The sequence below is a fragment of the Malaclemys terrapin genome, chromosome 4, assembly GCF_027887155.1.
Source record: "Malaclemys terrapin pileata isolate rMalTer1 chromosome 4, rMalTer1.hap1, whole genome shotgun sequence".
NCBI lineage: Eukaryota > Metazoa > Chordata > Testudines > Emydidae > Malaclemys > Malaclemys terrapin.
In genome coordinates, this window is record NC_071508.1 from 124,001,285 (window position 1) to 124,019,535 (window position 18,251).

At 46.1% G+C, this 18,251-nt stretch overlaps 1 protein-coding gene across 1 annotated transcript in view; it reads right to left on the reverse strand.

Moving 5' to 3' along the window:
• The window catches only part of ITPK1 (inositol-tetrakisphosphate 1-kinase), a 227,932-nt gene that overhangs the window by 14,767 nt on the left and 194,914 nt on the right, over positions 1-18,251 (reverse strand). Inside the window, exons 5-9 of the mRNA XM_054025384.1 lie at positions 16,633-16,731; positions 13,979-14,019; positions 10,415-10,580; positions 7,477-7,544; positions 5,776-5,938 (exon numbers count right to left, since the gene is read on the reverse strand). Of these exons, the coding sequence (XP_053881359.1) occupies positions 5,776-5,938; positions 7,477-7,544; positions 10,415-10,580; positions 13,979-14,019; positions 16,633-16,731 (537 nt within the window). The remainder of the gene's footprint in view (positions 1-5,775; positions 5,939-7,476; positions 7,545-10,414; positions 10,581-13,978; positions 14,020-16,632; positions 16,732-18,251) is intronic.

The following is an 18,251-nucleotide window of genomic DNA, read 5'->3' on the forward strand; positions in this document are numbered from 1 at the left end:
CACTACACCAGTGCTCCAGGATCTACACTGGCTACCTGTAGGTTAAAGGCTGGAGTATTTTATCTTTCTTTCTTTTTTTTTTTTTAAAACATAAGGCCCTAAATGGGTTGGATCCTGCCTACCTACAAGACTATCTCTCTCTCCTTTTAATACTGCCACCACTCTAGTGCAGTCAGCAGAGCTGCTTGAGAGCTGGACTGAAAGGGATCCAACAGGAGGGGCTGCGGAAAGATGTTGTCTCTACGTGGTCTTAAACTTGGGCCTTCTTGGCTTGAAGCAATACCTTTAGGGCACTCTGCAAGGCCCATCTCTCTCTACCCAACCATTTGGGGAGGAAGCAGCAAGCTAAGGGCTGACGTCTATGGGGAAAGAGTATCGTTTGAATTTGTTTTTATCGTGGTTGGCCATTTTCTTTAGCTCAGGGAAGTGGATTATTTTTGAATTTACCACATTTTTGACAAAGGCCCCTAGAGATCAGGACAGGTGTATAATTTCTTACAAATCTAAAATAAATACATGTTATAATACCAATGGTCAGTTGCACCTCTATACTATCTGTAATGCTTGATAACAAATTTAAGAATATGAAACAAAAAAACGAGATTAAAAAGTTACAGAGCTTCTCTGCTCTTTCAAAAGGGCAAGAAATTTACTTGCATTTTTGTCCAAAACACGTATTTACAGAGAATAGACTATTGATCCAAACCCCCTTCAAAGCACAAGCTATCATGCAGCTCAAAATGCAGGACACAAAGGGAATGTCTAATGCATAGCTCAAGATGCAACCTCATGCTGGAAGCACAACAAGGAGAAATGGTGAGGTGCAGAGTGATTCCACGTGCTCCATGGATGTTTCTGCCCCAGTGAGGGAGCACTCCCCTGTTTAAACAGTTAGCTTGGATCCTAACCAGGACGCTCAGCATTTTGAAAGGGGAGAGAGATTGAAGTTTAGTTGGTTAAAAGCACCACTGAAAATCCTAAGTGATTCTTCACACTCCGCTTTTTGCAAATCTTTTGTCATTTGTTTACGGATCACATGAACACCAGGAGGGGTGGCAAACACAGAGAAGGGCAAAACCAAGTTGTAAAATGTCCTGAAGAGCAGCTGGAGAATTGCAGATAACACGGGGAAAGTAAGTGTTTTTTAAAGGAAGTCCTGTATCTATGGAGAGGAAAGACAACACAGATCCAATGGGAGGGGATCAAATCCGATAGTGATATTCATCACATTAAAGTGAGTTTATTTTCATCTAGATGCCTTAGTTCTACCTACTTCTCAGGGAGGTGAGGAAACAGGACTGAAAGATTAGGAAGGAGATGGTTTGTGATAGGATCTCTAGTTCAACAATCAAAAAAGAGGATGGGAGGAGCCCCGCCCTAGCCCCGCCCCTGCCCTAGCCCCGCCCCTGTCCCTTCCACTCCCTCCCACTTCCCACCTCCCTCAGAACCTCCAACCCTCCCCCCCACTCCTTGTCCCCTGACTGCCCCCTCCTGGGACCCCTGCCCCTAACTGCCCCCCAGGATTCCACCCCCTACCTAAGCCTCCCTGCTCCTTGTCCCCTGACTGCCCCCTCCTGAGACCCTCCCCCCATCCTAACTGGCCCCCTAGGACCCTATCTCCTACCTGTCCCCTGACTGCCTCAACCCTTATCCACACCCCCACCCCCAGACAGACACCAGAGACTCCCACGCCCCATCCAACCACTCCCCCCTGACAGCCCCCCCTCCCTGAACTCCCGACCCATCTAAACCCCTCTGCTCTCTGTCCCCTGACTGCCCCCTCCTGGGACCCCTGCTCCTAACTGCCCTCCAGAACCCCACCCCCTACCTAAGCCTCCCTGTTCCTTGTCCCCTAACTGCCCCCTCCTGAGACTCCCCCCACTCTAACTGCCCCCCTAGAACCCTACCCTGACTGCCCAAAACCTTACACCCCCAACCCCCAGACAGCCTCCCCCAAACTCCTGACCCATCCAACCCTGCTCCCTGTCTCTTGACTGCCCCCTCCAGAACCACCCTGCCCCTTCTCCGACCCCTTGGCCCCCTTACCGCGCTGCTCAGAACAGAGTGCTGTGGAGCAGCGCGCTGGGCAGCAGGGGAGGGTGAGCAGGGGAGGAGCTCCAGACTGCCGGAGGCCCGAGGCGAACGGCCGCCGGCGATCTGCGAATGCAGGGAGGGGGAGGGGAGTGGTCTCAAGTTGCAGGGGAGAGGAGGGGGAAGCGGAGGAGGAGCTCTGGATGTCAGAGCTACGTGCGAGTGGCACGATCCGGCCAGCTGCCCTGTCAGCCGCGCGCGCTCTGCATGGGGGGAAGTCCGGACATTTACAAATTCCCCCCAGATGCTATTTTTAACTCAAAAAAGCCGGACATGTCCGGCAGAATCCGGACGAATGGTAACTCTAATCTCTATCTTAAAAAGTGCTCTACAATACAAAAAATGTGAGACCCACTGTAGTAGAACTACACCATGATAACAGTCTTGCATGCGTCACTTGAAGCCAACACCACTATTCGCTAATGAGATAAATATGTCAAATGAAAAGCAAACACAAGGAAATAGCTCCTGAACCTTAGACAATACATTCATTAGCCTGACCCCGGAAATGTAACACTGATTCAGACGTTCCAAAGATTGAATCACCTTTGTTTCTGGGCTGTATCCTGCACTAACAGGACAAGGGGGAAAATATCAAATTAAACCTGATTATTTTTATTTTTATATTTCAGGGTTCAACTCTAGCAACTTGCCAGGATACTGAACTAGATGGAATGCTGGTTGATCCACTATGGCAATTTCTGTGCTCCTAGGATTCCAGCATCTTTCCCGAATCAATTACTCTCAGTTGTGACTCCTAATTCCCCACAAAAAAGATATCTTTTAAATGTATTGCATAGGGACAGATTTTTCCATGAGAACATAGCTGATTGAGGGTTAGAAGACTAACAAGCAATGCCTTAGACTCAGGGAGCCCAAAAGAGAGCCGTCTTGGGAACCTGCTTAAAATGGAACACACTGTTGAAGGAAAAAGACCAGGTAGGGACCATCGAATTGTGGAGGTAAATGCGTGGTTACGCAGGTGGTGTCGGAGAGAAGGCTTTGGATTCTTCGACCATGGGATGTTGTTCCAGGAAGAAGGATTGCTAGGAAAAGATGGAATCCACCTAACAAAGAGAGGGAAGAGCATCTTCGCAGGCAGGCTTGCTAACCTAGTGAGGGGGGCTTTAAACTAGGTTCGCTGGGGGATGGTGACCTAAGCCTGAAGGTAAGTGGGGAAGTGGGATACCCGGAGGAAACACAATGAAGAAGGTGCAACTGGGGAGGCCTCCTTATTCATACTGAAAAAGTAGGGCAACCGGCTAGTTATCTTAGGTGCCTGTACACAAACGCAAGAAGCCTGGGAAACAGGCAGGAAGAATGGGAAGTCCTGGCACAGTCAAGGAACTATGAAGTGACTGGAATAACAGAGACTTGGTGGGTAACTCATATGACTGGAGCACTGTCATGGAGAGGTATAAACTGTTCAGGAAGGACAGGTGGGGGAGAAAAGATGGAGGAGTTGCACTGTATGTAAGGGAGCAGTATGATTGCTCAGAGCTCCAATATGAAACTGGAGAAAAGCCTGTTGAGAGTCTTTGGGTTAAGTTTAGAGGTGAGAGCAACAAGGGTGGTGCTATAGACCGCCAGACCAGGAGAATGAGGTAGACGAGGACTTCAATCACCCTGACCTCTGCTGGGAGATCAATACAGCAGTTCACAGACAATCCAGGAAGTTTTTAGAAAGTGTTGGGGACAACTTCCCGGTGCAAGTGCTGGAGGAACCAACTAGGGGCTGTGCTCTTCTTGACCTGCTGTTCACAAACAGGGAAGAATTGGTAGGGGAAGTAGAAGTGGGTGGCAACCTGGGCAGCAGTGACCATGAGATGGTTGAGTTCAGGATCTTGACAAAAGGAAGAAAGGAGAGCAGCAGAATACGGACCCTGGACTTCGGAAAAGCAGATTTTGACTCCCTCAGGGAACTGATGGGCAGGATCCCCTGGGAAACTAATATGAGGGGGAAAGGAGTCCAGGAGAGCTGGCTATATTTTAAAGAAGCCTTATTGAGGGTGCAGGAACAAGCCATCCCAATGTGCAGAAAGAATAACAAATATGGCAGGTGATCAGCTTGGCTTAACAGAGAAATCTTTGGTGAGCTTAAACACAAAAAGGAAGCTTATAAGAAGTGGAAACTTGGACAGATGACTGGGGAGGAGTATAAAAATATTGCTCGAGCATGCAGAGGTGTAATCAGGAAGGCCAGACAGAGCACAACTGGAATTGCAGCTAGCAAGGGACATGAAGGGTAACAAGAAGGGTTTCTACTGGTGTGTTAGCAACAAGAAGGTGGCCAGGGAAAGTGTGGGATCCTTGCTAAATGGGGGAGGCAACCTAGTGACAGATGATGTGGAAAAAGTTGAAGTACTCAATGCTTTTTTTGCCTTGGTCTTCACAGACAAGGTCAGCTCCCAGACTGCTGTACTGGGCAGCACAGTATGGGGAGGAGGTGAGTAGCCCTTCAGTGGTGAAAGAACAGATTAAGGACTATTTAGAAAAGCTGGACATGTACAAGTCCAGGGAGCATCCAAGGTACTGAAGGAGTTGGCTAATGTGATCGTACAATCATTGGCATTATCTTTGAAAACTCATGGAGATCGGGGGAGGTCCCGGACAACTGGAAAAAGACAAATATAGTGCCCATCTTTAAAAAAGGGAAGGAGGACAATTTGGGGAACTACAGACCAGTCAGCCTCACTGCAGTCCCTGGAAAAATCATGGAGCAGGTCCTCAAGGAATCCATTTTGAAGCACTTGGAGGAGAGGAAGGTGATCAGGAACAGTCAACATGGATAGATAAATTGGAGGATTGGGCTAAAAGTAATCTGATGAGGTTCAACAAGGACAAATGCAGAGTCTTGCACTTAGGACAGAAGAATCCCATGCACTGCTATAGGCTGGGGACCGACTGGCTAAGCGGTAGTTCTGCAGAAAAGAACCTGGGGATAACAGTGGACGAGAAGCTGGATATGCATCAACGGTGTGCCCTTGTTGCCAAGAAGGCTAACGGCATATTGGGTTGCAACAGTAGGAGCATAGCCAGCAGATTGAGGGAAGTGATTATTCCCCTCTATTCAGCACTGGTGAGGCCACATCTGGAGTACTGCGTCCAGTTTTGGGCCCCCCACTACAGAAAGGATGTGGATAAATTGGAGCAAGTCCAGAGGAGGACAACAAAATGATTAAAAGCTGGGGCACATGACTTATGAGGAGAGGCTGAGGGAACTGGGCTTATTTAGTCTGCAGAAGAGAAGAGTGAGGGGGGATTTGATAGCAGCCTTCAACTACCTGAAGGGGGGTTCCAAAGAGGATGGAGCTAGACTGTTCTCAGTGGTGGCAGATGACAGAACAAGGAGCAATGGTCTCAAGTTGCAGTGGGGGAGGTCTAGGTGGATATTAGAAAATACTATTTCACTGGGAGGATGGTGAAGCACTGGAATGGGTTACCTAGGAAGGTGGTGGAATCTCCATCCGTAGAAGTTTTTAAGGCCCGGCTTGACAAAGCCCTGGCTGGGATGATTTAGTTGGGGTTGATCCTGCTTTGAGCAGGGGGTTGGACTAGATGACCTCCTGAGGTCTCTTCCAACCCTAATCTTCTATGATTCTATGAACAGCAATACTAATTCTCACTGAACACACACGGTATGGTATCCACACAGTTTAGTGAAAGCTGAAAGGTCTCTCTTACCTGGGAATGCATTGATATCAATGACTGCATGCTGGCCGGTCTGATTGTTAATGATAACGTCAATCCCAAAGAGGGAAACCCCCAGAGCCTGTCTCAGTGCCTTGGAGATCTCCCGGATGACGTCGTCATTTGGCCGTTCAAACACACCTTCGATTTTATCAAGCTACAGTGAAAAAGACAAAGAGAAACAACTGAGGGGTTCTGAACTGGGCTCTCTCTTTAGTATACGTGTTGATTTACAGAGCTTCCCCATTCTATATTCTGCAGGATCCAACTGCAGGGAAGAAGCCACAAGAGCTTTTCTTGATTCTGCATCCTATATACAGTAAAAGTTAGGCTCATCTATTGTACTCAGTGGGCCTGATTCTCTATTTGTTACACTGGTGTAACTTCATGGAAATCAGTGGATACACACACCAGCATCAAGCTGAATGGAGAATTAGGCCCAGTATCTTAAATATTAGACACACATTTTAAAATCAAAAGAAAACTGCAGCCTCTACTCCTGCACTGCAGATATTCTGCCTTTCATCATGTACGTTTGATAAGCCAATCTAAAATTAAACCTGCCTTAAGGGACTGATTAAGGGGCTGACAAGAATGAGTTACTTAACAGAAGGTGTTAAGGTGCATCACTACTGCGCTCAGCATTTTGGGGCATTGCTCAGGGCAGTTGTTTAATAAGGGAGGTCTGGGTTTGAAGTCTGAGTTATTTTAGAACAGTTTATTATTAAGAGTGACTCGGGTCACTTGTGAATGTGAAATTTAATCACGCTCATTTCTTAGCCAAGAGGTTGAGCAATACAAGTACCGTTTTGTGTACAGAACAGCTGTGTATATATCTAAAAACATGTATAAACATACACTCATCACAAAATTTAGCCACTGGAAGGGATTTATGATTAGTTCAGTGACATGAATAATATTTAGCATGTCAATTAGTGGGACATTGCAATTCTACATCTGGTCACTGTATTAAACTTTTGACTACAAACCAACTAGATCACATGAACCAGAGAAGAATCTGGAGACACACTATGGGCTCAATCCTGCAAGATTACTTTAGTGGGAGTTGAGAGTGCTCAGCACCTTGCAGGATCCACCTTTACCTTGGCTATTAACAGGGCTAGTCGTAAACACAATAAAGGTGTGCTTGGGGTTAATGTACTCTGAGGGTATAAATAAAGAGGTGTGGCCTACTGCTCAGAGCTCAGGAATGCTTACATTCTAGGTGCATATCTTCACGGTCTTGGGCAACTCACTTAACTTCTCTGCTTTGGGTTTTCAAATGGGGATACCACTCCCTTACCTCCAGGAGTGCTATAAGGATTCATTAAGGCTTATAAAATTCTCTGGAGATGAAAGGTACTAGAAATTATTACTCAGGAAATTTCCTTTCCCCATCTGGGCTGGCTTTCAGTTAAGGCAAAGCACAGCAAAGCAGCAGACAGACATGCAGCAGCATCTCTGCTCCCACAATGGAAAGGAGAAAAACCTTGTAAGGGCTATCAAATGAACAGGGAAACAGCTTTAAATTGTGCTGGTTCTAAGTAGCAAACAGATCTCAATTTGCTATCTGGGAGCTGACAGGGCACAATTCATGTACAAGAGTCACTATTCATTAATAGCTTCATAAGAAAAAGAGATTTGTTTTCTATCAATGTTAAAAAAAAAAAAAAAAAAAAGACCTGGATTACTTACTGCTGTTAAGACAGAGGAGGATTCTGGCTTCGACACATTGTGGCTGTTGAAAAATATTGATTCTCTATCTGAAATTAAAAGGAAGTTATAAATGAATTGATAGTTGGATTTGAATTTTAAAAGGATTGGTTTATACTGTATGTAACACTAGGTGGCAGTGCAACCCCGGGGAATCTAATCCAGCTCAATGGCTGATAATGTGCTCCACTCTGTCATGGGGGGCATAGATCAGCGTGCCTGTCAGTATCTGGCCCAAGCTGGGGAAGCTAATGATCCAACCAGCGGACCAAATTTGGTGATGAATCCTGGTCACGTGCCATCTGAGGCACATTGTGCATGCAAGAGGAAGCTTTGCACGACAGTCGTGCAAAGCTTCCTCTTGCACATAGGCACCTGGCCATGGCAGAAAACCTAGCCCAAGACCCACACAGCTTCAAGATTTCAGGACACAGATAAGGTAAATAAAACATGGGTGTGTGTGCATTATACAGAACTGGTTTCATTTCTGCAGTCAAATAAATCCCACTCATTAAAGAACGTTTTCTGTAAGTTAATGAAATAATTCCTAGGAAATTGTTAGGAATTAAAGTGACCATTCAACTGAAAACGTGCAAGATTTCATTTACATGACAGATGGGAAAAGCAGATGATTTCACCGTTGGCACTAGATCCACCCAAGCAAGTGCAGGGAAGGTGTAAATTATACTGCCCTGTACCCCAGGTGGACCCCCATGACTAAGAGAGCAAAATTCACCCCAGTGGGGGGTAGGCATGAAGGATCTTTAATTTGATGACACCACAGCAGCCCTGCCATGGAGGCTGCTCAGGGAATTGTATTAGCACATTCTCCGGCCATGCACCCTCCCAGGCCAATTTATCCTCCTAGAGGACCCCTCCAACAGGAGTTAGAGGGGTGGCGGGGGGGGAGGGGGGGAGAAATGTTGTGGCAGCATTCCATTATGACAACCTGTCCTCTTGGGTTTACCAGAGGACACCGCCATGGTATACATAAACCCAGACATGAATCTGGGACAGCATCAAACCAAACATAATGTTGAATGTGCAGAGTTATCACACACTTGCAGCATGATGTAGGATGTGTTTCTACTAGGCTGCTCCCTCCACAGACTGGATCACGGCAGCTAATCACAGCCACAGGCTTACTGCGCTTTATTATGGGAAAGATGCAGGAATCATGGGAGGCAAAACCAAAACAATCTGTGACCTTTGGTAACATGTTAGAGAGCAGTAGCCAAGATCTGAGGCAGGTTTTTTAAGTGCTCTGTGGCCTGATTTTCAGAGGCGCCCAGCAGCTGCATCTCCCACAGGTGGGGGGCTCAGCAGCTCTGAAAACCAGCCAGTGTGTGCTTAGCTGTCCATAACTATGAACGTTCCTGAGAAGCATGGGCAGGTTAGAGTTGGACTTGGGCAAAGCTGGTGGGAACACAAATACAAATCTGACTTAGCAGAGGCCGAATATCCCACGTTGGCTTTTTAAATAAAAGGAATGTCAAGATAAGTCCCGAGATATTGTTTCAAAGGGGACCGAACCCCTTCTAGCGCTCCACGCCGACCAATCTAACCAATGCAATCCTCCTAGCCAGAGGAACGAATGCCAGGGAGCGTGAAGAAGGGCAGGAGCAAAGAAGCAGCCCCAGAAGGAAAAGATGCCTATTTGTTAAAAATCCTCACGACACAAATGACAAACGTCCCACAAGCTCTCTGCTGAGCTTTATTCTTCCTATTCCAGTGCTAATCACCGAAGGAGGAAGTGCTGCTCAGGAGGTGGAGCCAAGGGGCAGAAATTCAAATAGCCTGTCTATGCTCCTACTTTGTAAGACTTCACATTTCGCCAACCAGCTACTGTAGACTCTTGAAACAGTCAGACCTGCTTGATCCCTTGCTCATAACATGTCCCTTGCCAGCAGCAGATTTTAGGCCAAGAAATCCAGACTTGGAATCCAGGGATTCATTGAAACCAGTCTGCAAATTTCATTTTTACATGGGATTCAAAATAATATTAAAACTTTAGACTAACAAGCTAATGGTTGCATCTAAGGCACCGTCCTTCATAAAGATGCCTTAAAATTAGTTGATGCTTCAGTACATTTCCCTAATGCTAATTTCTCACACTAGCTGATAAACGTATCACTATTTCACTCATACTAGTCCCACTAAAGATTTTCTGCTTCCTATAGTCCATTGAATGTAGTTTCTCAATTCCTCAGGCTTCACAACAGAAAGCTGTTCTTCTTCCAAAAAGGAAATTGCAGCAGACTCAATTAATACCCTTCAAATGGTCTCTGTTGATTTATAACTATACCTGTTGATAACTACAGGAGGACCATTAGTCCAGCAGCTCCACTCCGCTTATCCCAAAAATAGTTTCCAACTAGAACCAAATGAAAATGATCAACTGTATTTCCCCTGAGAATGTCAAGAACTGGCCTTCACATGAACAAACCTAGAGGCTCCTGCATGGGAGAACTCAACTGCTCTTACTTTAAACACAAACAAAAAATGAACAAGGTAAAGACAGGGACAGGAAGTTCCAAAATGATGGAATCCAGGAATTTCCCTCTATCTTGTAATTATAACTCAAGAGCAAATGACAAATGAACCTACTGACTGTTTAGAGAGTTTCTAGTAAAGGAGCTTTCTCCACTTCCACAATGACATAAAACACAGCTTTTAACAGGTAAGATTCAGGTTAATTTCACATAAACATTTACTATAAGAACCCCATTCACATGTATTCCAGAGCAGATGAGTTATCTCCCTTCCTGTTGAAATAACACAGAGGAGGAAATACAGCATGTAAAAAGCAGATGCTTTAATTTTAGCAGCCTATTCAAAAACATTTTTCATTCAGGATCTCTGCTGCCAAGGGCCTCTGAGCTCATGCTAACAGTTAAGCTGGTGCACACAGGCACTTTACCTGAAATGCCTGCCGAGAAGTTCTTTAAAGATGGTCTTTTTACCACAGTGTAGGATTCCCCAACCACAAACACTTTATACAGCACAGCGTTGTGATTGATGAAGCTCTGAATCACGCAGGGGGGCTGGATGGCCTTCAAGCCTTCCTGGTTGAATATGATTGCCATCTGAAACACAAAATGCAAACAGTTCTCCACAAGGATTTGGGCTTTCATTTATTTCACATTGTCTGGCTGAAATATGTGATCTGGGAAAAATCTATCCAGGGATAATAACCAAGTGCAAATCCCTTCTCATCAGCTAGCTTCTCTTTTATTACATTTACTTCTGCAAACCAAGTGCAAATCCCTTCTCAGCAGCTACCTTCTCTTTTATTACATTTACTGCTGCAATAAGCCTAAGTCCCTGAGGGTGTTATCAGCGTGGCTTTCAGTTGCACACATCATCATTTTAAATTAAGATTCTTTTTAACATGTACAATGGCATTTTATCTTTGTTAGTTATGTAACAATCCCAATTTCGTTTTTAATTTAAAATCAATAAAATATCTGAGTGACAGAACCTGGAAAATACCTATCCGATTATACAGGGAATCAGAGAGATGAAGAAATAGATGTATTAGGTCATCCTGACCCTCTTCGCCAATGAAAGTTGTTCCCTACAGTTCTTTTTTTGGTTCAGTCCAGGTTTAAATCTCGCAGGCAACTGTGGTTTCTGCCACTTCACTGAGAGATTCTTTCAGAGTCTAACCGCCCTCTCTGCTAGGCAATGCTCAGCCAACATTTGCCTTGGCTCAGTTTCATCCCATCGCCCACATCGTAGAGCCCCCTTAAATGAATGACACAGGGACTGGAAGAAATATGCCACAGAGAAAGTCATTTAGCGGCTCAACGATGAACAGCGGCTGGCTCAAACCTAGCCCATATAAGATGGAAGGGATGCTGATGGGTAAAAGGAAACACTCTGAAGAGCCAGCTGAATCCACATCACATGATACACAGTTCCACGCTTGGGCACCCTGATTAAGTCACTGGCCAGAAATGCTTATTCACATCTTTAATTAGCTTGAAGGCTATGCCCGCTCTTTGTAGGCAAAGACCCGGCTGCAGTGATCCATGATCTTGTCACTTTGAAAAGGGACTACTAGTTTTCCTATTGAGTTCAAATCGGTCCAGAATAATGCCCAGAGAGTCTAAGTGATTTGTCCTAGGTCACAATGGCAGAGTTCAGAACACCGCTTATGAGCCCTGACTCTGAATCCCTCTCAAAGATAGCCATTTCTCTCCATAAACTCTGCCCCTTTTCTTGCTTTCTACAATTAACTGAATCTCAGCAAAGTCAGGCTAACCGGAGGGATTTTACAAATTGCATACCATGGAACACTTTCTATCTCCTCTATGTGTACCTGTCAATTTGATTTATGTTGTACTCTTAGTTTATGGAGCTTTTTCTGAATTCATGTTAGCTTTCTAGTTTGTTCCTGTATAATAAGATAATAAATATTTCAACAAAAAGTAATACTTTTAGTCAAATAAGCAATGGGATGACTATACATTTATGACTAAAGGGCTGAGAACATGTTTGTCTCTAGCAAGCTGCTTATTATTCTGTTCTCTTCTATATCTGGCAGACCATATGAGATCACATAATTTGCTGCATGCATACACAATCAGGAGATTCTCTAACATTTTCTGAGTGCAAGTTAGTGCATGTAGCCAATGCCTATTTGCAACTGATTTTTTTACTCTATCATTATTCTACTAGATGCTATCTATTTGGCAGCCCATATCCAATATGCGCATGTTAATAACCTGTGCAAGCAGGCTTCTGTAACTAAGCTGGATGGGGCCTCTAGACACAACTCCAATACTATACACAGAGGTTAAGAATCTTGCCTAAGGCCACAGAGAGGACAACTGAACTACAGTTACTTGCTTCCAGTCCTGTGCTCAAGTCACTGGACGTGCTGCTTTCACATCAGGAGCTTTCAACAAAAACAACATTCCATGTTTCTCAAGCAGCCATTCTCCACATGTGGCTATTACAGGAGAGATTGCCGTCTGACAGTAAATGAGCCCCAATACTACCCCTGGGGGAACATGGCAACTTCAACAATGGTTCTGCTCCAGAGGGACTGAAGTGTCATGCAGGACCTCAGGCATCGCTGAGGACACCAACCTGTGCAGTAATGATCAGCTCCCATGAAAAGCCACAGAAGTACAACTCTATTTGAGCATCACATCTTGCAGATGTTGGAGTTCTAGCAGAAAACTTAAATAAGTCAGTACTTTTCATAAGAACTGCAAGGAGGGGCTTATCACGGTAATGAAATTCCATGCTAACTCATTAGGCACTGAAAGCTTTGTGCATTTCAGGTGGCAGTTACAGGAGAACCAGCAGCAGGGTCACATGATTCTGATCTCCAAAAGAATAGTATCTGAAAAATTGAGTGGCCAGCAGCTTTCAGTCAATCCCTTAATTAAACTCCCAAGGGACCTATGTGCCTTGTCTTGGAAAACAGGATGCATGGTCCAACTGAAAAATGATTTCTTTAACAGTGAATATTGGTCACTCCTCATTTTACCAACAGGCACCCTGTTCCTTTAGATCTGCATTTCACTCCAGGGCCCTTCGTTCTCAAGGGTGCTGCAGATTTTAGAAGGAGCTGGGAAACTTGGATGTGGCCATAGATAAGTTGTGAATGAAAGAACAAATGAAAGAAAATATTTATTTACAGGGAGTAGGGCCTGGATTCTCACACTGGAATTTGAGGAGGAGGGAGGCAAGAAAGCTACAGGAGAATGAGCTGAAATAGGGTTTCTCGACCTCTGCTCCCAAGATTCTGGAAAAGGTGGAGGTGCTTCACCTCAGGTTCCCTATATTTATGGCCAGCTAAATGCACAGGAGATTGACTTACATCAGGAATAGTCATTTCAGTTATGGCCACCTCCCTGAAAGGGCAGGGAAGGAGATGCTTCTCCCAGCCCAATCCTTTCCACTCTCCCTTCCCACCTCATGAAGAGAACTGGGACTATGTGTGGCTCTGTCCCTACTTGCTTCTCCCTTCTCCTTCCCCCTGCCATGAAGAGGAGTGAGAGAGGGCTGCTTCTCCTCACCCATCTTCTCCCCATGCCCATCTCACTGAAGAGAAGACACTGGGCAGCCCTTCTACCCGGAAACAGGATCAAAGGCTCAACATTTCAGAACCAATTCTCACCATCAGCACCACACAATGGAGCTGAGAGATAGGGGGTGAGGGGGGAGAAGACCCAATTGGCCTAATCTCCCACCAAAGGGAAGATTGAAGAAGGAAGGACTCACAAGCCCAGCTCTTGCCTCACTCTGTTGCTAGAGATGGAACTTCTGTTCAAGGGCGATAAGCCCTGTTTAAACTGAGCCCAAGTAACCTTACAAAAGGTATCTGAAGTAAGGACATGTAAGGGGGGAGGGGAAGTAGTTTGGGGGATAACAATCACTCTATTATTGTACAGTAGAACTCCCAACCAACCCATAAGCAGTCAGGAGAGGATAAAGCTGACTGAAGCCCCAGAGATCTTTTACTCACCTCATGAGAGTTGGTTCCATGGGCCACTCTGGTTTTACAAACTGTAAATGAAGGGAAAAAAAAAAAAAGGGAGAGAGAGTGATTGAGCGAAACACACAAAACTCTTTGTACCACCTGTTCCCAACCCACATAGCAATTCATAAGGCTAAGACCTCAACGGTACCAGCTAGACTTGCTAGAGCTCGCTGTCTCAACTCTATGTGCTGTCCATTGCCATGGAGTTTGGACTGCTCCAGACTGCTCCAGACCCGTGTCTCTTAACTGCTATTCTGGAACTGGAGTGATACGCACTGGGTTAGAGTACACAGAACACAGGAGAAGACAGGCAGCACTAGCACCAAGGGCTCAGCACAGAAGCTCATCATTTAGGTGGGAAGGTAGCACAAGGCACCAGTTATGAATGCCTGAAATAGCAGTGCCAGTGTTCATAACTCTCGTGATTTCTTTGTGAGTCACTTGATTTCAGCCGGGGCTCAAGTCAGCCTGGCGATCATGTGAACAGCACCAGTGCTCTTGTGCAAACCCGCTCTGAATGGCTGCCTTCCCCACTTGCCTGCTGCCTTCTGGGGAAGAGCAGCCAGCCAGGACTGTGCATGAAGCAGGAAGAGCTCTGTCTCCCTCTCATCACCAGCCCACTCCATTCTCACACGAGGGTGCAGAAAGTGCTCTCGGCAGTTCAGAGCAGCTCCACTTCCTTCTTCCCTCTGCCCAGCTGTGAACAGTGGGTCAGCCTGCTCTCTGCTCCCGCTCTCCATTCCTACAACACCAGGCTTGACAAGGGGGAAGGGGAGGAACCGGCTGCAGTTACTCCCCAGACCTGGAAGAGTGGGGTGAAGAACCCAGGAGCTGCAGGAGGAGCAGAGGTTAGGCTAGAAGGGCGGAATTGATGCGATAGGCAGATGTGAGGGCAGAACTAATGAGGGAGCTGGGGGGGGGGGCAGGATTGATTTGAGGGATGGGGCAGAATTAATTGCTGTGCAGGGTGTGGGAGCTCCTACAGAGAGGATTCTCCTTAGTACAATTGAGAGAGTGGACAACACTAATCATCATCACACATACACACAGGGGATGGGCAGGTGGTAAATGGTAAAGCATAGTAGTCAAGGAAAACCAAGCAATGGTAGGTAAATAGTATAATGGCTGACAGGGGTCAGGCTGGAGACTCTTGCCTATATGCTCGGGGTCTTACTGATCGCCATATTTGGGGTCGGGAAGGAATTTTCCTCCAGGGAAGATTGGCTGAGCCTCTGGAGGTTTTTCGCCTTCCTCCGCAGCATGGGGCAGGGATCTCTAGCAGGAGGGTCTCTGCTGATTGAAGTCACCTAAAACAGGATTGGGGACTTCAACAGCAGAGTCTAGGGAAGGGGTAGGGACGGTTTTATGGCCTGCAGCATGCAGGGGGTCAGACCAGATGATCATAATGGTCCCTTCTGACCTTAAAGTCTATGAGTCTCTCTAAAAAGATTTCATGGTGGTGGGTTTGTTTGGTTTTGTTGGTTTTTTTTGGGGGGGGGGGAGGGGGGGGGGGAGGTCTGACTTCTCGCTGTTGAACCTTGGGGTTGGCAAAACTGCAGTCCGAGTGGCTGGGAACCACTGCTGTGCAGTTTGACCACCTCTGTGCTGCAGAACCAGACTGCTGCTAACCAGTCTATAATGTGAATGAACTGGGGAGTCGAAATCATTCAGCTGGCTATAGGGTGTTGCTTCACAGTATAACTTCATGAGATCTGCATCTCATTTCAGTGAGAAGAGGGCAATACAATAATTGTTTTACCTCAGTAACTTACAAAGTACTGCAGCTTAAGGGTTTGTCTACACTGGCACTTCATCGGCAAAACTTTTATCGTTCAGGGGTGTTAAAAGAACACACATTTCTGAACAACAAAATTGTTACCAACGAAAAGCGCCAGTGTGAACAGCGCTTTGTCGGCAGGAGCGCTCTCCTGATGACAAAGCCGCTGCCGCTCATGGGGGGTGGAAGTTTTTTGTCAGCAGGTGAGCTCTCTCCAGCCGACAAACATCAGCTACGCTGCGTGCCTTTTAGTGGCATGGCTGTGTCGCTAAAAGCCTCGTAACGTACCCATAGCCTAATACAGGAGACTAAGTCACAAAGCAGACATCACTTCTGTTCATTTTACACAGATGGGATCAAATGAGGAAAGGAATCAAAAAAATCTCAGTGTGGATGTCTGTTACAATGGGACAATCAGCTTACCGCAGCTGCCTAAGGCTGCAGCCCTCAAACCTGCCTTACACACTTTATTATTATTTTTTTTTAATTTCCTGGCATTTAAAAGGCACATTTTCCATCTGGATTTTGGGGTAGGGGAAAAAATTATTCTCTTGAGGAAAAACAGTGAGCAACCTCCTGAGCAGGTTCAAGACAACAGTATAAATGTTATAACTACCAGGATTTCCCAAGAACGTGGCTTTGTTTACTGCAGTGCGATGTTTGAGGTAGAGAACATCCATAGGGAGCTCTTCAGAAGCTTGTGGGGAGAGATATTGTTCTACATACCAACTGTTCAGTTTAACGGTGCTAATTATAGAAAGGTTCTAGTGTCCCTGATGAAGAAACATGCAGTTCTACATTGGTTACAGTGCTCTTAAAGGGCAAATTTTCAGAATATGTGATAAAAAGACTGTTTACATACTGAATGGGAATGCTAGTCCATTCTTCTCTATGACCTGCAAGGTGTCTTCTCCACAGGCGCTTGTCAGCTCCATAAAGGGTGGTGAACAGATCCTCTCATCTGCAAGACAGAAAGAGGAGTCAAATGGAAATCTGGGGCTTTTGACTCCCAGTTCAGGTCATTATTGGCTGTCTCCACAGTAGCTATTTTCTTTCCTAGTTATTCCACTAAGGCTAGGTCTATACTACCCGCCTGAATCGGCGGGTAGAAATCGACCTCTCGGGGATCGATTTATCGCGTCCCAGCGCTTACTCCACCAGCGGAGGTGGTAGTAAGTGCCGCCGACAGAAAGCCACAGAAGTCGATTTTGCCGCCGTCCTCACAACCGGGTAAGTCGGCTGCGATACGTCGAATTCAGCTACGCTATTCACTTAGCTGAATTTGCGTATCTTAAATCGACTCCCCCCTGTAGTGTAGATGTACCCTTAGAGATTAAAGCAAAGCACTTGTAAGATCATTCGCCAAACATGGATTTGGGATCATCAGAATGGATAAAGGCACCAATTTACAGACCCACTTTGAAGGAAACAGAAATGAAAGGACAAAATGTTCACAAGTAGCCACGCAAAATCACTGCCCACTTTTGAAAATTTAGCTGCATATTACTCACCCAAGGACACAGCACAGAATAGAGCCCAAATCTTGCCTCACAATCTATTGTTTTAAGGTAAAATTCTCAAGTGTCTAAGTGACTGCATATCTTCACTCCAGGTGATAAGAACCCAGGTTAGCCTAGCCAACATATGACCAGCCACACTGCAAAGCCACACTTTAGTATGTCAACTTGATTGTATCCACGCTGCTGCTGTAGGACTGTGGTCATAGCCCATGGTTACTAGCATTGCAGTAAGCCGAGCCTCTCTAGGATTCTTTCCTAATGAATTGTGTGAGGACTTGTCTGTCCTTCTGGGCACGTGGGGGTGGGAGTGAGGGTTGTGGGAAGGCAAGGACTAGTAGTGGCAGAATTGATTAGCCTGTATCCACACTGCAAAGTGGGGGGTTACCAGCCCAAGTGTAAGCAGCACATAGGCTTTAGCCTATAGCCCCAGATGAGACAGCTAGCCTGGGTTGAAAGCAGAGTGACCACCTTTTCAAAAGGCAAAAGTGAGACAACTGCAGGAGCCTCGCTACCTTGAAGGCCTGCACCTGTTCCTCCTCTTCCCCCCCAAGCCTGAGTGGCTCTTTCTACTGCTCGGCTCCAGATTCTGACCTGGCGGCAGGGTTTGGGCCTCATGGCAACGAGGGCGCTAAGGTCCACCTCAGCCTTCCTCCCACCACTGGCAAGAGGCTGGCACTGCCCCTGCCCCTGAGGCTTGGGCAAGCACTGAGCAGTGCTGCAGGGAATCCAGGATAAAATATGTCCCAGAATCATTCAGCCTGGGATCAGGACTTGAACTCTGCATTTCAGGGCTGTTCTACCCAATTCACATCACCCTACTTGAAAGGGCCACCACACTCAGGTGAGAGGGCTGTGTGTGTGGACAGGAGCTAGGGACAATATGGAAGTAAGAGCCTGGGCTGTGTGTGTGTGGATAGGAGCTAGGGACAATATGGAAGTAAGAGCCTGGGTTAAGTCTGCA